Source organism: Betta splendens, chromosome 21, assembly GCF_900634795.4.
Source record: "Betta splendens chromosome 21, fBetSpl5.4, whole genome shotgun sequence".
In the NCBI taxonomy this organism is placed as follows: Eukaryota; Metazoa; Chordata; class Actinopteri; order Anabantiformes; family Osphronemidae; genus Betta; species Betta splendens.
The window spans coordinates 259,521-280,657 of NC_040899.1; the positions used below are offsets into that span (position 1 = coordinate 259,521).

At 42.4% G+C, this 21,137-nt stretch overlaps 1 protein-coding gene across 4 annotated transcripts in view; it reads left to right on the top strand.

Annotated features, from left to right (window-relative positions):
• Positions 1–17,895, top strand: part of gtdc1 (glycosyltransferase-like domain containing 1) — a 45,521-nt gene extending 27,626 nt beyond the window's left edge. For 2 of the 4 annotated variants that reach the window (XM_029137456.2, XM_041068791.1), the window contains 3 exons: positions 3,437–3,507; positions 3,593–3,684; positions 3,884–7,424. In XM_029137456.2, coding sequence (XP_028993289.1) covers positions 3,437–3,507; positions 3,593–3,684; positions 3,884–3,958 — 238 coding nt within the window. In that variant the 3' untranslated portion in view covers positions 3,959–7,424. Of the gene's footprint in view, positions 1–3,436; positions 3,508–3,592; positions 3,685–3,883; positions 7,425–14,679 lie in introns of those variants that run through there. The other 2 variants (XM_041068792.1, XM_055504831.1) reach the window with 2 other exon arrangements.
• Positions 17,896–21,137: the final 3,242 nt, after the last annotated feature.

Genomic DNA, 21,137 nt, shown 5'->3' on the forward strand with positions numbered 1-21,137 from the left:
CTCCGGGTGTGATAACTTAGCTATCTGTTCTTCATGGCTCAGGGCCAGCCTCTTAACTACCTCTGTTAACTCAGATAGCTCTGTTGTGTACCTTGTCTTCTCCGGCTTTGCAATCCCCCCACCCACTGCAGCCACATGCACCTGCTCATATATTTTCTTTGGTTTATGTGACTACTTGAAAGATTTAGCCTCCCTTGCTAGATTGCAGAGCTCAGCCAGCAGTTCTCTGAAGCTTAATAACCTGGGCTTTATTGTTGCGATTCTGGCATATAGCTTCTCATCACTGAGACCCCTCAGGAACTGCCAGGTGAGTTTAATATCCCGGTCTGGAAAGGGCTTACCCCCTTGCTGATTCTCCTCCACCGCTCGCAGCATTGCCTCTAATGCAATAGCATATGAGCAAGCAGACTCTCCGGTTCTCTGGCTGCACTCATAGAAGTCCGCATGTGGGTCTAAAGAAACCCGGGTGTCACCATATTCTGCTCGTAGTTCTGCAAAAGCCATCTCAGGTTCAGAACTAGTTTCCTGGCTTCACCACTCAAATGTCGCACCACTGTAGAAAAGCGAAGATAGGCAGGCAGCTCTATTGCATCTAGAAGATACTGCATGTCCTGTATCCAGTCCTCAAAAAGCACCTTGCTGTCGCCGCTACCGGTAAACACTTGGACATTTCTAACCTGGTGCGTCTGCTATTAGACCGCTGTGGGACATAAGTGAGAGACCTGGGTTTGCGGCCACTCTGACTGGAGCCTGCATAGGTAGATCAGGGGAATGAGGATAAGTGCGTTGGGGGTTGGAAGCGTGCAGGGGCATGACGGCAGTGTGGGCCTCAGCATATGCAGTAGCTTGGGGCTTGGGACCAGATACATAATGCATGGGAGCATGTGGAGTCACAGCATAAGCAGGGTTTGCACTTGCGGCCATCAGCAGGTTGCCATCATTAGGGTTAGCCACATGTGTGCCTCCTGTCAATCTGGGCACTGTGAGCGCCACGCCACTCACAGGACCTTGGGGGTACTCCACAGGTGCTTAGGCACCGTACAGTGGTGGCCCGAAATCCCCTCCTAAAGCCTGTGCTTGCCACTTCTCAAGGTGGGTCCCCGCTATTAGGGTTTACTGTAAGTAGTTGGCACAATGGAGCTGTGTGTTAGGGTCTATGGATGGGGCTGGGTATGGAGGTCTTACTGAATGACCCGTAGAAGGCTGTGGGGGGCTCTGTACACCTAGCTGAATTGACTGGAGTGGCTGAGATACAGCAGGGATATGGGCACCTGCTGACGGAGTTGGGATAAGATCATTCATAGAGTAGCCAGCCCCTGATAGGTGCACTAGTGGTAGCTGCTGGCACGGTTCTCCCATCTGAGGCTGGGCATATGCTTCGTGACTAAGCGACTGGTATTGCTGTGAAGGTTCTGCAAACCTGGTGGTGGGGCGGCTATGTTTGGGTCTCACCACTTGCTCCTGGCTCCCCATTGGTCCTTCCTGCACAGAGTTCTGCTTAGCCTCATGGAATTTGGGGGAGACATCTGCAGCAGGCTTAGTTAACAGTTGGCTACTGGATGTTGTGGGTGGGAGCCTCTCCAGTCTCAGTGTGGATTCCATATAATTTTCTGACCTGAGCATTGTGGGATGAACTATGGTGTACTCATTCACTGTTTATACCTGTGTACCAGTAACCGCTGGGTGTGATTGTTCCGCACAACTACCAAAAACAGCTATCAAACTCAATTTCAAACATCAAACATAACCCAAATCCATGATAACTTTCTAACACTACCTACTATCTACTTAATATTACTATCTCAATTTAAACTTCAGACATATACAAAACAACCGTTAAATTGCCAGATCACGGTTAGGATATATCCAGCTTCGGTCCCTGAATGACACATCTGGGTCACGGCACCAAAGATGTAACCCGCCCTCTTGGTCTTCGTCGTGTGTCTTACTTGGAACGTCCAGACCCCTCCAGCTGTCTGCGCTGTGTTCTGGTAGTGATTTGTTGAGGGGTGTGGGCAGCACAAGGACACCAGATGCTGAGTATTCAAAGTTGCGGCCGGGACATACGGCTCCGCTTTTATTCTTTCCACAGAAAGCAAGAAAACATCATATCTCTAATCAACAAAACCAGAAATAAATAAAGGAATTCCTATCTGTCATAAACAATACCAAAGGACAGTTATGAAATCTAAATGAAACACAGCCATTGCAAATATTTATATAATAAACACAGAACTGAGGCGAAGCTTCTGTCCGATATTATAAGACACTTAAGTAAATAACAAATTTGCTTAGTGCAAACACATAAATTCTAATAACAAAACATAGTGCAATGTCTAACACAAATATAAGACTTAATATTAATGCCCCCGATGAATGCGGGAACTTAATCCATTACAAGATAATACCCGGTGGTCATGCAGGTGCTCACCTTTCCACAGAAAGCAAGAAAACATAAAAAAAAAATCTCCCGCGGCACCAAGAATACAACGGGTCCAGTACGGTGAGTAGTACGGTGTCCAGCGAGGGACAATCCGCGCTCCCAGCCCTACTACAGCCGCGGCGCCACCTAGTGGCCGTTACAAAATGACAGCCCTACATTAGAATGGCCTGTGTGTAGTACACTAATAGTTCAGTATAGTTAGTAGCCTAGAGGTACATAATTAGTATGTGCATGTATACGTAAAGTGTACTAATAATACATCTGTATAAGTTGTTAAATTAGAGTTACCAAAAGTATAGTACAATAAACTAGAGGTGTACTAACAGCCTGTATGAAGTACACTAATAGTTTAGTTGTTTAGTATACAGTAGTTTGTACCCTAGAAGTATATAACAAATACGTGCACATATAAAGTTTACCATTAATACATATCTGTGTGTCAGTTAGCTCATCTGGTCAGACCACTGTGTTGATTTAAAGGGCCAGTCCCGATATTCACTATTCAGGCTCATATATGAGCAAATATTTTTCAGTGGACCAAAATCATATGGTTTAGTATCAGCAGGTATCAGATGTGACCCTCACTTTGCTTAGACCACATCCTGTCTGAACTGTATCATCTGAGAGTTCTGGTTTCCGATATGGTCAGTAGTCTAAGCATTCGGGTGTGAACATGAACCAGGGAAGATTCTGTGATATTTTCTCTGATTGTCCTCTCAATCTGATGCATGAAAGAATGAAACCATACAGTTATCTGTGACAGTTATTGGCAGAACCCAAAGAATTAACAAAACTAATTGACAACTGAGTGTTCCTGTTGTGTTGGTCTATATGTTTAATGGTCTATAAGTAGATCCAGTTGCTGCTATCAAATATGGTGAATTTGCATTTTAGTTGTTTTACATACTCCAGCCTGAGGGAACCTGGTTCTGGAGTATGTATTAGATATGCACAGTACACTGCAGTGATTCTAGCAAATTTGGTGTTTCGCAGGTTGGAGGCAGTTCACTGCGGTTGTTTCCCTCTATGTCCCAACGCTTTAGTTTATCCTGAAATATTCCCAGGTAAGAAGCCGCACAGGTACGGCTGAGCCAATCCCTCTGTCTGTCACAACACTGTGTCTACAGTAGTCCCTCCTCTTCTCTGCAGCAGAGTACCTTTACTCTACACCTGAGCAGCTCTGGAAACGTCTGCAGGGGTTCTGCAGGAGGCCCGACATCATCCGTAGACACATTGTCAAGGTAACAAAGCAGATAAATCAAATACTTCTGTCCAAAATCACTGAATCCCTAATGCACCAGGATCCCATTTTTAGTTAAAAGAAATGTGAGTGAGTTTAACTTGAATTAAATATTTTACCTGTAACAAGCGCTAGAGCCCTCAGATGTAGAAAATGTGCTTTTATTTAAACAGTTCAGACATATTTCTGGTTTACTGCAGGTCGACACCACCTCCTTCTCTTGGACCTCTCTGAAACAGAGCTTTAAGACTCTGCTGGCAGATGAAGGTCTGTAAAGGCATTGTGGACCTGGAAGTCCAGACGCAGCAGTCAACCCAGTCCAGCCTGGCCACGACAGAGTCTGGAGAGCTCTGGAGTTTTGTGCTTGTGGTTTTTGGGGAGGAGGGGGTTATCATGTAAAAGCCTTTATGTTTCCACAGGCAGTGCCACCACATATCCGCTTGGATCCATTTTTATTCTGTGTTTCTGCTCTTCACTGCACTGGCTAGGCGGCAGCCAGGCACAGGGTTCTTACTGCAGCCCCACCTGAGCTGCCAGGTTTTGGGACAAATTACAGTACTCCATATCCAAAGTGGATGCATAGACGCTAGCTGGGCCCGAGACAACAGCATTGGCCACTCTAACTTCATCAGCCCTTCAGAAGCTGTTTTAATAAATTATGAGACAACTCATTTGCATTATTGGCAATCAAATTATTGCAAATATGTATGAAAACTATTTATGCCAGACGAGATGAATGGGACAAAAATAAAAACGAGACAAATTCAATGTGTCTCTCAAAACTACTACGCTAAATGCTGCTAATAAAGTTTCCACTACAGACTTCATATGTCTACAAACACTGACCTTCTGACTTGCTGTGATACCTTCAAGTTCTGAATCAGTTTGTGGGTCCTGTGGCAACACTTTGGGCGCGCAGGTACAGTTTTGGTTCAGCTACTATTTCTGTGGATCGGTCCAGACATGGCTGGCTGCACCAAGCATCACTGGTACAATTTAATAATATGTAATGACTTGTGGGAGGTGCAGTATAATAATGTCCTGGAAATGCAGATGTGATTTATGGTTGAAGCTCTGTGACTCTAAAACAGGCCAGAGTTTTATTATCAGATTCGTTGTTTAAATCTGAGCTGCATAGTGAACCTACTTCTATTTCAATAGTAGGTTCACTATCTGAATCCTGTTTTGTATGGATTGGTTCTGGACTGTTTCTTTGTCTTGATGACTGTATAATGGACCCAAACAGAAAATAAATTTAGCTTTGGCTTTTCAGCAAACTGCTGGATTATCAACAAAGAGCAGCAACATTAATTTCACACTTTAGGTGTGAAGTTGCTTTTAGCCCGATCGACGATGCTCTGAGACTCTGTACTTTGACATCCTCCCACAGTGCAGTAGCTGAAGGTGGCCTCCTCAGCTTAGCACAAGATCAACATAATAGTTACTTTGTTAAACATTAGTGCTGGGTATATGTAAGAGAGGAGCTAATTACCTTTACATGATTTAATTGTGGCATCACCAGTGAGATTCTTTGTCGCACCTGACCCCAGCCTTTGATCCATGAGCCTGAACACATGTGGAAATAAGTGTCCATGTTTGATCTGGCAATTTAGACAGTTTTGTTTAGTAAGTAGCAGAAATAAAAGCTTAACCATCAGCATCAAAGCTGTGCCAACTGTCAGCCACTATCTGGGCAGTTGTTTCAAACCCAGCCGTTGAAAGCCTCCTTTCTAAATGAAGGCCAGCCTCTGTTTCTCCAGCTTCAGAAGACGCCCCTCCCCCGAGGCCGTACAGCTATATAGGTGGCGTAATTAGACAAGCGTGCTGCCATATGTTTGTGCTGCAAAAAGATGGAGGGGCTTGACACCGACTCGGTCATTTGCCATGTTATTAATGGGCCCTGTGGTCGGGACATGGCACGCCTCATCTTTTCATCCGATTTTCTTTGTAAGTGAGGCAGCAGGCAGTCGGCCATCCTCACAAGGCTCTTTCAGAAACTCCACAGTTAATATATGAAATAACTCTGAGAGGCTTGGCTGCTTCACAAAATTATCCACAGTCACTGAGGCAAACAGTACTGCAGACAACCGACAGCAGGAACGCTTTGAGCAGTCTGGTTCCATGGGCACTTTGACCTGTTAATGGTGAAAAGACATATTCGCGTCAACGCAATAACCTCAGTGACTGGAGCAGAGCTTGAGCATGTCTTTGTTCTTCTGTTCTGGAATTACTTTGCCTCTAGTGTCTTTCTGTCTGAGCACAATCATAGCACAATCAACTTTAGAACTTGAGGTCTGTCATTGTGTTCAATCTGGTTTTTGTTTTACATTTGCACAGATTCCACCACAAAAGCTGCTTTAAGACAGTCACTTTCCCATCGTTCCTAGTTGTGCTGCCAAGGCGAGACATCGGATTTAAAGAATAATAATAAAAGGCAGAAAAATGGTTTTCCCATAATTACAGAGTCTCTTATCTGCACAAGAAATGGCCAGAAGAAAAGAGCAGAGTCCAGAGCTTCAGTTTTTAAAGGGATATAAAAAGAATATGAAAGGGGAGGGGGGGGGTGCTGATTTGATCCTGATGTGTTGAGACTGTCCTGCCTCATGTTTGGAGAGTTAAGAACAGAAGACACTTAGAATCCATTGGTTGCTTTTTGCTGCTGACTTTATTCAAGCTTGAAATGCCTGAATAGTAATAGTGTTTTGCTGTAATAATATCTGCATTTTTCTGCATTCACATTTATCTTGGTTGATCCTGTGTACTCGTCCAGTACCTGCTACACTAGTAGTAGTATTACCCACTTCACTAGTAGTAGAAATCCTACACTAGTAGTAGTAGTCTTTACAATAGTAGTAGTACCCGCTACACTGGAAGCAAAACTCTTTACACCATTAGTAGTACTAGTACTAATCAGTTTTTCTGCATCACTCTGAGAGACGATGCTTCTAATTTGAGCTAAATTTATAAGATGGAAAAAGGTGCTTCTGGAGATTTCTTTAATATGAGGTAAAGGAGCATTCCTCACAATAGAATCTGAAGCTAATGTTATGTTATCCAAGGTAACTATCTGTTTCAATAGTGTCTGTGATTTTCAGGCCCAACTATAAGAACCTCAGTTTTATCTGATCGATCTTGATTTTTGCCATTTCCTGTTTTATTTTGTACCATTTCCAGGTTCTGTTCCGTTATGTTAGTTTCTGAATTACTTTTCCAGTCATATGATTTCTCAGCTGTTGACCTTTATTAATCCATCCATCCATCCATCCATCCATCCATCTTTCTTCCATACCGCTTACATACGTGCGGGTCGCGGGGGTGCTGGAGCCTATTCCAGCTGGCTATTGGCGAGAGACTTCTGGATCCAGCCTCTTTTAAGAAGGTTCTGCACATACTCTTTGACCTCCTTATACAAAGGCTTAGGGATGGAATTACAGCACTTTTGGACTAGTTGTATATTGGATATGCAGCCTACTGTATGTCCCATTGCCAGATTGGTAGCTCACTTACTGATGTCTACTTTCCAGCTTTTACCTAGTTCTTGCCTTGTGTTGTGACCGATGCCTGTCTCCTCGTACTCCCTTGGCTAGTCCTTCTGTACTGTAGCAGAGCTTACCTGGTGCTGACCCAGTTTGTTTTTGACCGCCGCCTCTGCCTGCTCTTTTGTACTTACGTCATCTGTTGTGTACCAATCCTCGCCTGTTTTTGGATAACGAACTGCTCATTAAAGCAAACTGAACCTTCCTTTTGGTCTCAACGCTGTGCATGTGGGTCTGATACATCAAAGCCCCTGACAAGTTTGTGTAACCTTCTGTTTTTGCACGTCTTCTCCTTCTTTTATTAAAAACCACCCGAAGCTGGTCGAAGTTATTTTACCAGCAGCTTTATTCTTGTACAGTATAACCACCAACAGCACTAGACAGCCGTTCCTTCTTTTTCTTCGCTTGCACAACCGTGCCTCCCTCCTAGAAGAAACACATCCCATCAGCACTAGCAAGTGCCCACATGGATTTTGGTAGCTGCACTCCAGTCCAGAACCACCGGAAGTATATTCTACCACAAACAGATGGCGGAATTTCCACATTTAGTGGGATTTAACACTGACATTATAACTGTGTTACACACCTCTGTGAAACCCTCTCCTAGCCCTTCATCCATCTGTCTACACAGGGTGCTATAGCTAACATCCGAGTCAACGTCAGATATTTGTCCGCTATATAATTTGAGCTCCCTATCAGGCAGTAAAGCAGCTGCATCTTACAACAGTTGAATTGAACAACACTTGGAACATTACAACAGGTCCACTTTATTAGCCTAGCCTGGCCTAGCCTAGCCACCGATCGCTCCTCGTGTATTTACTCCATTAGTTCTACTACGTTACACAATGTTTGATTAACATTTCCAATCTTATAATACAGTTCTATCTTGCTCTTATTCCTACCCATAGCCCATTTATACGTCCCAAGCCCAAACTGGTGTCAGCTTGTCCGCACCCTTTATTCTGCAGAACTGGCCTCTCTATGGTTTTAATGTTCCTTCAAGGTGCCCACCCCCTCTACTGGCATATCTGCCTAATGACACCCTGTTATTTCTAACTTCTAATTTCTTATTTCTCCTTTTCTCGTTCTCTATTTCCACTTGGAATACCTCTTTAGAAGTACATACAAGTACTATTTGTATACTTGTTTTAAACTAAAAAGGAAAAAATGTATTCTTTAAGTTCACTTTTATACACATATTTACTAAGATATACCAAACTAAAGTATATTTATGTGATCAAGTATACTTGGTTTCTACAAGTATAAAAAAGAGGTTTGAGGTTTGTAACTATACTCAAGTATACTTGACTTGACTGCTGCTAAGGACCTTTTATGACACTGTGGTGGCCTCAGTAGTCCAGTATGAAGTTGTGTTGGGCGGGGGGCAGTACAGGAAGAGACTCAACAAGCTGGTTCAAAATGTCGGCTCTGTCCTGGGCTGCACACTGGAGTCCATGGAGGAGGTGGTGGACAGAAGGATGCTGGTAAACTAACATCCATCATGGAGAACCCATCCACCCCCTACACCACTCTGTAGAGGCTCTGTACCAGTTCCTTCAGCTCAGACTGTTACACCCACAGTGCAGGAAGGAGTGCCACCGCAGGTCATTCCTCCCCACGGCCATCAGACTGGACAATACAGCACTGCAGTGACACAATATGTACCTTCACAGTGTGCCCATTTATTTGGTTGTCATGTAACTCACAATATAATCCACATTATCAAATATCAACATGCAATATCTTTTATTTTGTGTGTAACTGTAGACGTGCAATATTAGTTATTAGGTAACAGAATGTCTAAGACAGGAATACTATCATGGTAAATGTGCAAGTATTTGATGTGCACATTTCAGTTTAAAATCAAGAAAATTCTTGATTATCTTTTTATACCCCTAGCCTATTTTCCAGGATGGGGTTCTGGAAAATAGCATAGCCACATTCAAATGCAACCACAAAGTCTATTTGACTGCAAATAGTGTCATAATATAGGGGACACTTGTAGGATGTGATATGAGATATGAAAAGTAGTCTAAGTGCTACTGATGCGATGTTTATTAATAGTAAAAAATGTAAAATGTTTCAGTTCTGTCTGAAGATAAATGCACTTTTAGTATGAATATCTCTGTACATAGAGGCCTCAGTAACTTCTAACTTCCATATAATCATAGCACGATTAGTGAAAATTAACTGAGCAAACAGATGGTTTTGATAAAGTGAAGCGCATGAACACATGATTGTCATGACTCCCAGCCACTAAAAATGGCCGATCGTGTTTTACAACCTTGTTGCAATAAAGAAACGTGACCAAATGGTGGACCAATAAATCCCTTCAGACAAGCTCTGTGGGAGGGCTAAAAAGCAAAAGACTGATTGGGTCACTTCCGAGAACATAGGAATAACAGAAATCTATAAATGGGTCGTATACTAGCACAGGTGGTGGTATAATGCTAACTATATGCTAATTGGTTATTATATCATACTTTCATCTGTGTTTGATGCACATGAACGACACTTGTACTTGAGTTCTTAAAGGTTAAACCCAATGAGCCATCTTTTAAGTAAACAGCACCAGAAATATTAGTAACTGTTTTTGGTCTTAAAATTAAAATATATGTGCTTTATATCACAGTGGTAAATTTAAAAGACTAAAAGATGTACCACACAGCTTGAATAAAATACAAACTTCTGACATTTTTTTGCACTGGACAAAGCCCAAAAACTTTGCTTTCGTTTACTGTCACATTTGTCTGTATATTGCTTGTTAAAATGAAATTCTTCTATGATTAACTGAATGCTTGAACTTGTGCTCTTGGCATTTTCTGGTAATACCCTCCACAACTTATATTTTCTGGCTATTTGTGTGGGGACATACTTTGTTCCATGAAAATACTTAAAGAGTACAATAGAGTCTCCATATTGGATTCAAATACAAAAATGTATGTAGCCCGTAATGACCCCCAGCGTTTCAAACTTTGTGTGACACACGTGATCAAGTGTACAAAAACTTAAACAATTAGTTCACAGAATAAAGTAAAACATGTGCTTCAATATGCTGTTTACTTAAAGTGTACTAATCACACATATAACATCTTTCTTGCTTGGGGGCCTGCACAGGGACTGCTAGTTGATGTTCGTCTGCTTTTCTGAGGTACCACCTCACCACAGCTCTTGCTGCAGAGCCCATGCTGTCGGTTAACACTGTCTGGCAGGTAGCAGATACCTGGATCTGGAGAAGACCTGGATCCAGGGTAGACTAGGCTGTGGTGAGGTGTCGTCTCTAAAGCTGAACCCTGCAATCATCTCTGTTTAGAATTGAGTGCACAAGATTTCTTGCTTGCTCAAAGACGCGTCTGTATTAAGGTCTCTGGGAGGAGGGAACCTGGTTTAGGCTTGGCTGGGGCACACACTGCAGACCAGAAAGGGGTTAGAGGGACCCTCAGTGCCTGTTGCTCGACTCCAGGAATGGGATGGAAGAGCTGCGGCACAGGGCAGTGTTCCAAACTGTCAGCAGGCTTTTGATGGAATGCTCTGAGGTGGAGGGGAGACCTCAAGCGGCCTCTTGTCACATAAATGCAACCAAAAGGTGCTGTCAACTTGCCAGAGCTACAGCCAGAAAACATTCTGCACTGAATATGTCCACATGCAGCAGATAAAGAGAATCTAAGACCAGTGGCTTCCCTAAGTGAACCCATGACCCACACACCGCCCACTCATTTGTACTGTATTGTAGATGTTGTGGTCATGTTTTTAGGTTGGTTGTGACTTTGACGGTTTCTTCATCATACTGCAGATTTTGTGATGATGGCTTGGAGTTATTTTGACTTTTAAGGCAGTTGGATCTTTATAGTTTTTAACATCATCTTCATCATCATGAGAGTTTGCTTTCATTTTGACTGAATAGTAATTTTTCTTGTTTTGTACGTCTTAAGGCTGGAATCACTCATCATGTGTTCACATGGCAAAAGGTGTCATTTCAACCACAGACCTGCAGTAAATGACTTAATTAGTTTTATGTCTCTAAGGGTTTTGTTAATAAGGTCAGGATCAGCACGGACCTGTCACCTTGGAGGACCCGGCTCCTGAGTGGTTAATGGTGTGTGATGGTCGACATCTTGGCCTGCCATATGTTATTATTACACTGTGGTCCCACATTGAGCGTGCCATGCATATTCCTGCAGCTCATTATATAGCTGTGGTTCTGACAATCATCAACACTGACACAATTATTATTAGTAAATATAATCGCCCAAGCTTTGTATCTGTCTGTTCCAGTGGCAGATTCTTTAGCATCTTCAGGTCACATCACAGAGGGTATTTTATCCCACCTGTCTTTAACCTCATGAATCATCATGGATGTCCCTAACCTCTGTATTAATTTGAGAGTTGTTATTTTGAAAAGATTTGAAGGATGAAAGCCCAAAGTGTCTGTAGATGGTGGCTTTGAGAGAAACCAGTGACTTACTTACACGACAGCCACAGTGACCTGAACCATCTCTAACTATTGGCTTTATCAAAAAGGAAGGTTTTAAGCCTGATCTTAAAGGTGGAGAGTGTGTCAGCTTCTCAAACCTGAAGAGGGAGCTGGTTCCAGAGGAGAGGAGCTTGGTGGCCAAAAGCTCTGCCCCCCGTTCTACATTTAAAGACTCTAGGAACTACATTATTGTTGAAAAAACCAACCCTTGACCCTGGACAACTAGCCAACTATAGGCCCATTTCAAATTTACCCTTTATTTCCAAGATTCTGGAAAAAATCGTGGCTAAACAATTATCTGACCACCTGAGTGGGAATAACCTGATTTAGAAAACATCATAGCACAGAAACAGCTCTAGTTAGAGTCACTAATGATCTTCTCTTAGCTTTAGACGATGGTCTAGTTTCTGTCCTTGTCCTGTTAGATCTTAGTGCTGCATTTGATACAATTGATCATAACATTCTATTACAGACACTAGAACATAGAATCGGGATTAAAGGAACAGCATTGGGATAGTTTAAATCCTATTTGTTGAACAGATTGCAGTTTGTTCATGTTAATGATGAATTCCCCACATGCACAAGGATTAGCTATGGAGTACCACAGGGTTCTGTGCTGGGTCCAATTCTGTTTAGCCTATACATGTCTCCTCTAGGTGAGATTATTAGAAAGCATTCTATTAATTTTCATTTTTACGCAGATGATACTCAGCTATATATGTCATTGGAATCAAATGAAACAGATCAACTAGTCAAAATTCAGGGTTGTTTAAAAGACATCAAATCCTGGATGTCCCAAAACTTCCTTCAACTAAACTCAGATAAAACCGAGATTCTTATTGTTGGGCCTAAAAATCTGAGAGAGACACTATTGAGTCAGATAGCCACCCTGGATGGCATAACATTAGCTTCAGATTCTACTGTGAGGAACCTTGGTGTCATCTTTGACCAGGATCTCTCTTTTACATCATACATTAAACAAATCTCCAGAACCGCCTACTTTCACCTTAGAAATATAGTTAAAATCAGAAGCATCCTCTCTCAGAGTGATGCAGAGAAACTGATCCATGCATTTGTTACCTCTAGGCTGGACTACTGTAACCCCTTACTCATAGGATGTCCTAACAGTGTTCTGCTGAGGGCATAAGAAACTATGAGGTATTTAGGATAAGAAGGAGCTTTATCATTGAGTACTTTGTAGGTGAGTAGGAGAATTTTAAATTCTATCCTACATTTTACAGGCAGCCAGCGCAGAGAAGCTAATGTAGGAGAAATGTGATCTCTCTTTCTAAGTCCTGTCAGAACTCTGGCTGCAGCATTTTGAATAAGCTGTAGGCTTTTTAAGGAGCTGTTAGGACATCCTATGAGTAAGCAGTTACAGTAGTCCAGCCTAGAGGTAACAAATGCATTAATCAGTTTCTCTGCATCGCTCTGAGAGAGGATGCTTCTGATTTTAGCAGATGGAAGTAGGCGGTTCTGGAGATTTGTTTAATGTATGATGTAAAAGAGAGATCCTGGTCAAAGATGACACAATGGTTCCTCACAGCAGACAACCCTGAAATTTGACTAGTAAATCTGTTTCATTTGGTTTCAAGGACATATATAGCTGAGTATCATCTGCATAACAATGAAAATTAATAGAATGCTTCCTAATAATCTCCCTAGAGGAGACATGTATAGGCTAAACAGAATTGGACCAAGCACAACCAACCCTGTGGTACTCCATAGCTAATTGTTGTACATTAGAATTAGAATTCTTTTATTTACATGAACAAACTGGAATCTGTTCAACAAATAGGATTTAAACCATCCCAGTGCTGTTCCTTTAATTCCAATTCGATGTTCTAGTCTCTGTAATAAAATGTTATGATCAATTTTATCAAATGCAGCACTAAGATCTAACAGGACAAGGACAGAAACTAGACCATCGTCTAAAGCTAAGAGAAGATCATTAGTGACTCTAACTAGAGCTGTTTCTGTGCTATGATGTTTTCTAAATCCTGACTGAAAATCTTCATACATGTTATTCCCACTCAGGTGGTCAGATAATTGTTTAGCCACACTTTTTTCAAGAATCTTAGAAATAAAGGGTAAATTTGAAATGGGCCTATAGTTTGCTAGGGTCCCAGGGTCCAGGGTTGGTTTTTTCAATAGAGATTTGACCACAGCCACCTTAAAGGCCTGTGGTATATAGCCTAAATGTAAAGATTGGTTGATTTGATTTAATATGGACGAGCTGATTAAAGGTACAACTTCTTTGAGTAATCTGGTTGGGATTGGATCTAAAAGACAAGTGGACGACTTGGAAGAGTTGATTATTGAGGTTATGGGGAAGAAGCTGTCTAGGTAAGACAGAGGATTTGGTAAATTTAAAGTTGATGGATCTAGACAGTGTTTTCTGTCACTTGGAAGAAGTCGCTGCTGAATGTTTTTTCTAATGGTGATAATTTTATTAGTAAAGTAGTTCATTCAAGTCATTGCTGTTGAGATTTAAGGGGATAGTAGGCTCACACAGCTATGACTATTAATCAGCCTGGCTACAGTGCTGAAAAGAAACCTGGGGCTGTTTTTATTTTCCTCAATTAAGAAGGAATAGTATGTTTTTCTAGCAGCGCAAAGTGCTTTTTTATATATTATTAGACTGTCCTTCTATGCAATGCAGCTTACATTTATTTTGTTGGAATTATTTGCTCCTGCTGCTGAATGAAAACAGATGGCAGCAGTTTGAATTAATGGAACAGACCATTTACCTTTAAACTGCATGACAAGAGCAAAGAAGATAATTGTTTTTCAGTTTTACTTAAAACTGAAAGTGGTGTAAAATTATGAGATAAAAAAAATCTTATCTGCATTGAATCCCTGTTTGACATGACATCAAACGTATAATTTAGTAAGAGTGGAAATCTACATTTAAAAATGTTTTAGGTGTTAATGAAAAGCCCCCCCCCCCAAATGACATAATATGTACACCTGTGTGCCTGCGCAGCTCCTCCCAGGAAACGTCAGTCCCGTGATGGGAAGAGCGAACCCACCGCACTGGCTGTGTAGACCAACATCTGGCTGCATTTACCAACATCTGGCTGCATGGACCTACCTCTGGCTGTGTGGAACCAACACCTGGCTGCATGGACTAACATTTGACTCTCACCCTGGAGGCTCTGAGCAGCTCTTTCAGAAACAGAGCGTTACACCCAGAACAGAGATCAGACAACAGGCACACAGTCAATATTTTAGTGCAGCCGTTGGATTAATAACCAGTGTAGTTGTGTACATGTGCAGATAAATGATTACCTGTTCCTATTTGTTTTGCATTCGCTGAGTCTGTTTGTTCCAGAGATCCTGTTTGTCTTGTTTCTGTGGGATCAGTAATGTTTATCTTCATCTTTACTTTAACCAGGGCGAACCACGAGAAGCTCTGTTCAGCTTCTTAAGCCATGTTTTATTTGTAGAAGCATGTACCTACTCTGATCTGCATCCGATTGTTTCCAAGCAGCGATGTCTTGATGAGCTTGATTTTTAATCTGTGATGAAAGCTGCAAAGAAAGTTTTTCAGAGTGACACCGAGGATTTCCACATCTCATCAGACACTTCAACACTTCATCCCAATCTTAGAGCGAAGGGGATTAAAAGGGGAATTACAACATAATCTTAAATAATCCAAAAAGCACTGACACTGGAGTGCAGAGTTTTTCAAAGGCCTGACAACGCTGTCAATCAACAGTCGGATTACAGATAAAATTAGCACGAAAGGTTCGAGGTTGCTCACACACGCGATTAATCTGAGCGAGATAACTCCGTGATCAAACTCCTAATGGATTTAATATTTAGAGCAGCTGGACTCCGGTCGCCTTACGCTGTCAGGCGTTTTTATTTTACCCTTCATGCTTCTACCCGCTGCAGAAACATGTTAATGATGTTTCTTTTATCTTACGGATAAAAATCAGCTGGTGGTTTGCTAGTGAGCCTCAGATTGTTTAATGCCACATGGTAGTAAAATCAGTTTGAGGTTTGAAGTTCATCATAATCTGTTTTTTTCTAACATTTGGTTTGAAATTGAATCAACTCTTACAATGTAAACCATTCTTATAGATAATCACATTTAAAACATTGTTTTAATATGAAAGTGACAAAAGCTATAATTGTGGTGTAAAGGTTAAAACCAAACCATGATCAGTGCTTTCACACTCGGTAAGATACAATGCTGTGATCACTGCTTCACTGATCTTGAAGGAGGTTTGCCTCCATTCGGAGTCTGACGGGTTGAACCTGCAACTCCAGCTGCTAAGGCTTTAATCCCACACCTTCCAGTTCTCTCTCTGCTGCAGGTTCAAACTGAACCCAAACGCCTAAGAGCTGAGGAACTGAACATTTTCAGCATGTCTGTTTGTACGCAGGACAACAGTTTCCATCAGCCGCCATTTTGTCTTTGAGGTTCTGTTTTCTCACATCGTCATGAAGAACAACAGAAACCAGATCTGAGAATGGATCCATTTCTGTGAGGACCCCCTGTTTGCTCAGCTGCTGTGCTTCATCCTGTCTCCTCCTCATCCTCAGCCTTATGTCATTATCTGTGTCCTTGTTGTGTTTATCACGTATCATGTTCGGGTCGAGAATCAGTGACTTCTGAGAGACGTCTGGTCCCGGTCTCCCTGTGGGAAGGAAAGCAAACAGAAAGAGGAGCTGCCACGTTGGGAGGTGTCTTCCCTCTGACTCCTCTCAGGTTCACAATGCTGGAAAACATGTTTGAGTGGAAACCTTACACAGGGCTTCTTTTCAGAATTAACCCCTGATGTGAAGTCTCATTACCTATTGTAACATCACAACAAAGGTTCTTCAGCTTGGGCAGAAATATGAAAAATACATATATTCTATTCAGTTATTTTCTTGAACAAGTCATCTCAAAGCACTTTAAGAACTGACAGAAAACTCAAATCCCACTTAGCAGCACCAGGATACAGGTGAGTCAGATGACACCTGTAAAACGGTTTTGAGTGAGGTGCTGGTAAGGTTCAGCTTGTTTGTGTTTCACTGACTTTTCCTTCTCTGGATGAACCAGAACATTTTCCTGCTGCTTGGATTTTCTGTGGCAGTAGCATCAGGCCGCATTGGGGCATCGGAGTCTTGCTGATGTTTCTTTGACTTTTTTGAGATAGTCCAGAGCAGCAGAAGTCTGACTAAGAGCTGATGAATTTTTCACGTGCGTCTGAATTTCTGAGCGAGTGTCTGCTTTGACTTAGTTGAAAGCAAATAACAGAAACAAGTCCAGAACCGGGTTGCCTCCCCTTCAGTGTCACAGTGTCAGAGAATGCTGGATAACAAACAAATCAGGTCCTACATCGTTTTCAAAACATTAATTGAGTCCGATGACAAACAAACTTCTAGTTCACAACAATAGGACCAGCGACCATCTGCAACATGATTAAACCGGTCCAAGGGCGGGAATTAATGAGTCCACTCCAGCAACACATCCTGCAACACTTCTGACAAACGTCTGATGTCTTTGTCAAACTTTGAGCCTTGGTCTGTCACGAGTCAGAGGTCAAAACTGTCTAGGTTTTAGTATTCTCATGCTCAGTGTAGACATAGACTCAAAACATGGAATGTAACAAACAACTAATAATGGTATTGATCTTTTTGTTCTTGGACAAAGACTGAGCCTCTGTGTGTCATGAAATTGTGTCATGAAACCAGCCTCCAGGAGCAGTTTAATCTAGTCCATTTTTGCTGCCAGTTTTCACTTCGGTCCACATAACTCCACCTGTCTGTCATTAGCAATCACGCCAGCATTTAACCACCAGTACTCACCTGAATCCTCTGCCAGATTGTCGTGGTTTTTTCTGCATTCCAGCATTCGTTTTGATCCCTAGCCTGATACCAGTTCTGTTTCCGAGTCCGACCTAGTCTTTGCCTTGTCCTTTCCTGTACCGTCGCTGAGTCTGTTTGTTGCTGATTACTGCTTGTTAACCTGACGCCGAGATTGCCTAGCCCTTGTCTGTCCTGTCACCGAGCCTGCATGTTGCTGACCCTCGCCTATCCACTGACGCTGAACTGCCTGATCCTCTGGTACCGTATTCCAATCTCTTTGTTATCGACCCTTGCCTGTCTGACCACCATTATAAGTCGGTCCCTTGTCAGAAGATTGTGCCAGCGACCTCCCTTCCGCTACTCTGTATTCTGTACAATAAATACTGTTTTACTTGAACCAGTTGGACTCTGTGCCATGCATGTGGGTCCGGTCTGTTAAGACAGTTGCCGTGCCTGACACTTGGAGGGTGAGACACAGCCACTATTGATACTGAGTCTCTGCTTTAGACCTCCTCCATCAATGTTGGTAAAGATCAACACAGACCTGGCACCATTTTTAAGGTCTAAAAACTGCAAATTTACAGTAGGTTTAGATTTTTGCGAAGGAGTGTCAAACAGGTGCTACGGTGAGTTCATACTGATCTTACTGGTTTCTAATGATTCAATTAAATTTTTATTTATATAGTGCTAAATCACAACAAAGTTATCTCAAGGCACTTTACAAAGTAAGGTTTAAGACCTTACACAACTGAACCCAACAGATCCCACATACAGCAAGCCTTTATTTGACAGCAACAGTGGAGAGGAAAAACTCCCTCTCTAACGAGGAAGAAACCTCCAGCAGAACCAGACTGGATGTGTCCTTTGAGCGTTCTTTGAGACATACAGTAAGTTAGGAATAGATGGTTTTCCTTTGATCACAAAGCTAAAACAATGATGTTTAGACTGTTTAAATGATGTCAGTGTTACTGTTTTGCAAAAGGGGGGAGAAAATGTGTTAATTCAATGAGAACAGGTTTTCACATTTGTTTCATGTGTCTGATACTCTGCTGTAATAGTGATGATGAAGATAAATGAAACCTAGTAAAACAGGTCAAAGCGACCGATAAAAACTGTAATGTCAAAATGAGACAATGTGGAGAAAAACTTCTCATTCTTTTTCATTTTCTAATTGGGGAACCACTCAGTGTGGCTGCACGCGCTTCGGATGTTATCATCCATAACGAATGGGCTGATCAGAACTTATTAGCGCATTCGTACGGGCCAGTACTGTAGGTGCCTGCTCTGCCTCCTCGGGAACAGCTAGCAGCTAGCTAAACTGCTACGTTCAGCAGCTTTAGAGGTTATTGTGGTTAGGGTTAGGGCTGGATAACGGGTGGGGGGTTAAGGTTACAGTTAGCTAACACAATACCGCTAGCTACTTGCTAAGTTATGCTCGCTAATAAATCCATCCATCCATTTTCTTAACCTCTTACTCCCTAGTGCGGGGTCAAGGGGGTGCTGGAGCCTTTCCCAGCTGGCTACGGGCGAGAGGCAGGGTACACCCTGGACAGGTCGCCAGTCCATCGCAGGGCAACACATAGACAGACAACCATTCACTCACACACTCACACCTACGGGCAATGGAGAGAAGCCAATCAATCTAACGCACGTCTTTGGACTGTGGGAGGAAGCCGGAGAACCCGGAGAGAACCCACGCAAACACGGGGAGAACGTGCAAACTCCACACAGAAAGGCACCAGGGCCGCCTCCGGGAATCGAACCCAGAACCTTCTTGCTGTGCCGCCCTCGCTAATAAATCAAAATCAAAAACTTTGATCCTCTCGTCTGAACAACAACCGCTCAACAGCGCCTACTGACTCTGCTGGTTAAATCATCCGAGCCGTGATCAACCTTACGGATCAATGACGAGGACCTACTGCACCTATTCACCGCTGCCAGCAGGTACTGTAGGTGGGCACCTACCGGCTCATACGTATGGGCTGATAACCACTGATAATGACCATTGAATGGGGTGATAACGTCTGAAGCCGCTGGTGATTCAGTCTCACTTACACACATCAATTTCTTTTCATTCTTGTCTTTGTCTTCAGTTTGTGAACACAAAGTTTGAAATCCCGCCTCAGTACACTTTCACTCAACTGCTTTCTTGAGCTTTGTGCTAGTCTTTTCTATTTTTGTGACTGTGTCTTTTTGAATTCTGGTCATGTCCACTTGTTCACAGTTTAGAGTTCGTCCAAAGCTCTGTCCAGAAGGAAGACTGAAGAGAACAGGGAAACGCTTCTAAAGTTTTGTCTTGACAGTAGGTTTGGATGGATCTGTTGTGGTTGGGATATTTCAAGAGACATCCTTTCTAAGCTTTACAACATCTCTCTTTGTTGAAGAGATTAAAGCTGAGACTCGTTTAGTGTTTCATCATCCTGCTCCATGAATCCGTCAGCGTTCTTTGAGACATAGAGTAAGAGGATTTAAAGATGAGGTCAACTGAGCTTCACTTTATTGTTCAGCTGGTCGTGGTTCAGATCTAAAGTGGTTCTGTTGGACACAGCTAACCCAAAAACATGATCAGAAACACACACGCCCTTGTTTATAGTAACCGTCATTGAACAGAACCTTTGGGTTCTCTGAAGCACCAGTGTGTGGCCCGGACCGGGTCAAACTGCTGCTGGGACGTCCTTCATGCTCAGTTTTCCTTCATACACGCTGCACTTACCAGCATTAACTTTGTGTTTCATTGTCTCTTTCACTTTCTGTTGAAATTTTAATCCATTTTGACTAGAACAATTACAGTATATGGTGTATTTTTGGAAGATGGATGAAATGAAGCCATTTTTGATGGTTTAATGTTAACAAATTGGCTAAAATTACCAGTTGAAGAACAGGTTTGTGTGGACTAAGCTAGTTAGTAGTCATGCAAGATTAATAGTTGAAGTAGACAAACTTGTTTTTTATGACCTCAGTTTTTTATCAGTAATTAGTTGTGAGCGGAGCTGACCTGGACACCACATGGGGCATTCAGGGTCATGTTGAAGAGATGTGCTGTCATGTCTTTTCTGATTTGGTCACTTTGTGTGTTTCTGTGATCAAGGCCAAATTTGTTGATTTCAATTATTCATCGTCTCAATGTGGAATCATGCTAATCAACATCAAGTCAGCATATGTCAGGCAGCAATTATGTAAATCCCTGTGAGCACTGGGACGCCGCTCCGTCACATTCAGCCCTTGTTACAGAGCAGCGGCACCAGGAGCGACAAGAACCGGTCTTGACGCATTAGTTTCACAGTGAGGTCACAGATTTCAGGTTAGTCAGATGCGGCAATGAAGCCACAAGTGACACCAACATGAATCCCAGCTCACGTGTTCCTTCGTTCAGTACGACCAGTGAGAACAGAGATGGAGAATGGAAAGATTGGAAAAAAGCAGATATAGGAAAAATGACTGGTTAAAACCACAGAACGTGGTTGGGGTTAAAGAAGTTTAGAACAGCAGGACAACAGAAGTAGAACCTCAGCAGAACCTCAGTAGAACCTCAGCGGAACGGCATGAGATTGCAAAAACCCAGTGACTTCGTAGCAGGGTGGCTGGAACAAGTGTAAGTGAAAGACCTGCAACTAGTATGAAGTTTCCTTACCGTTAAAC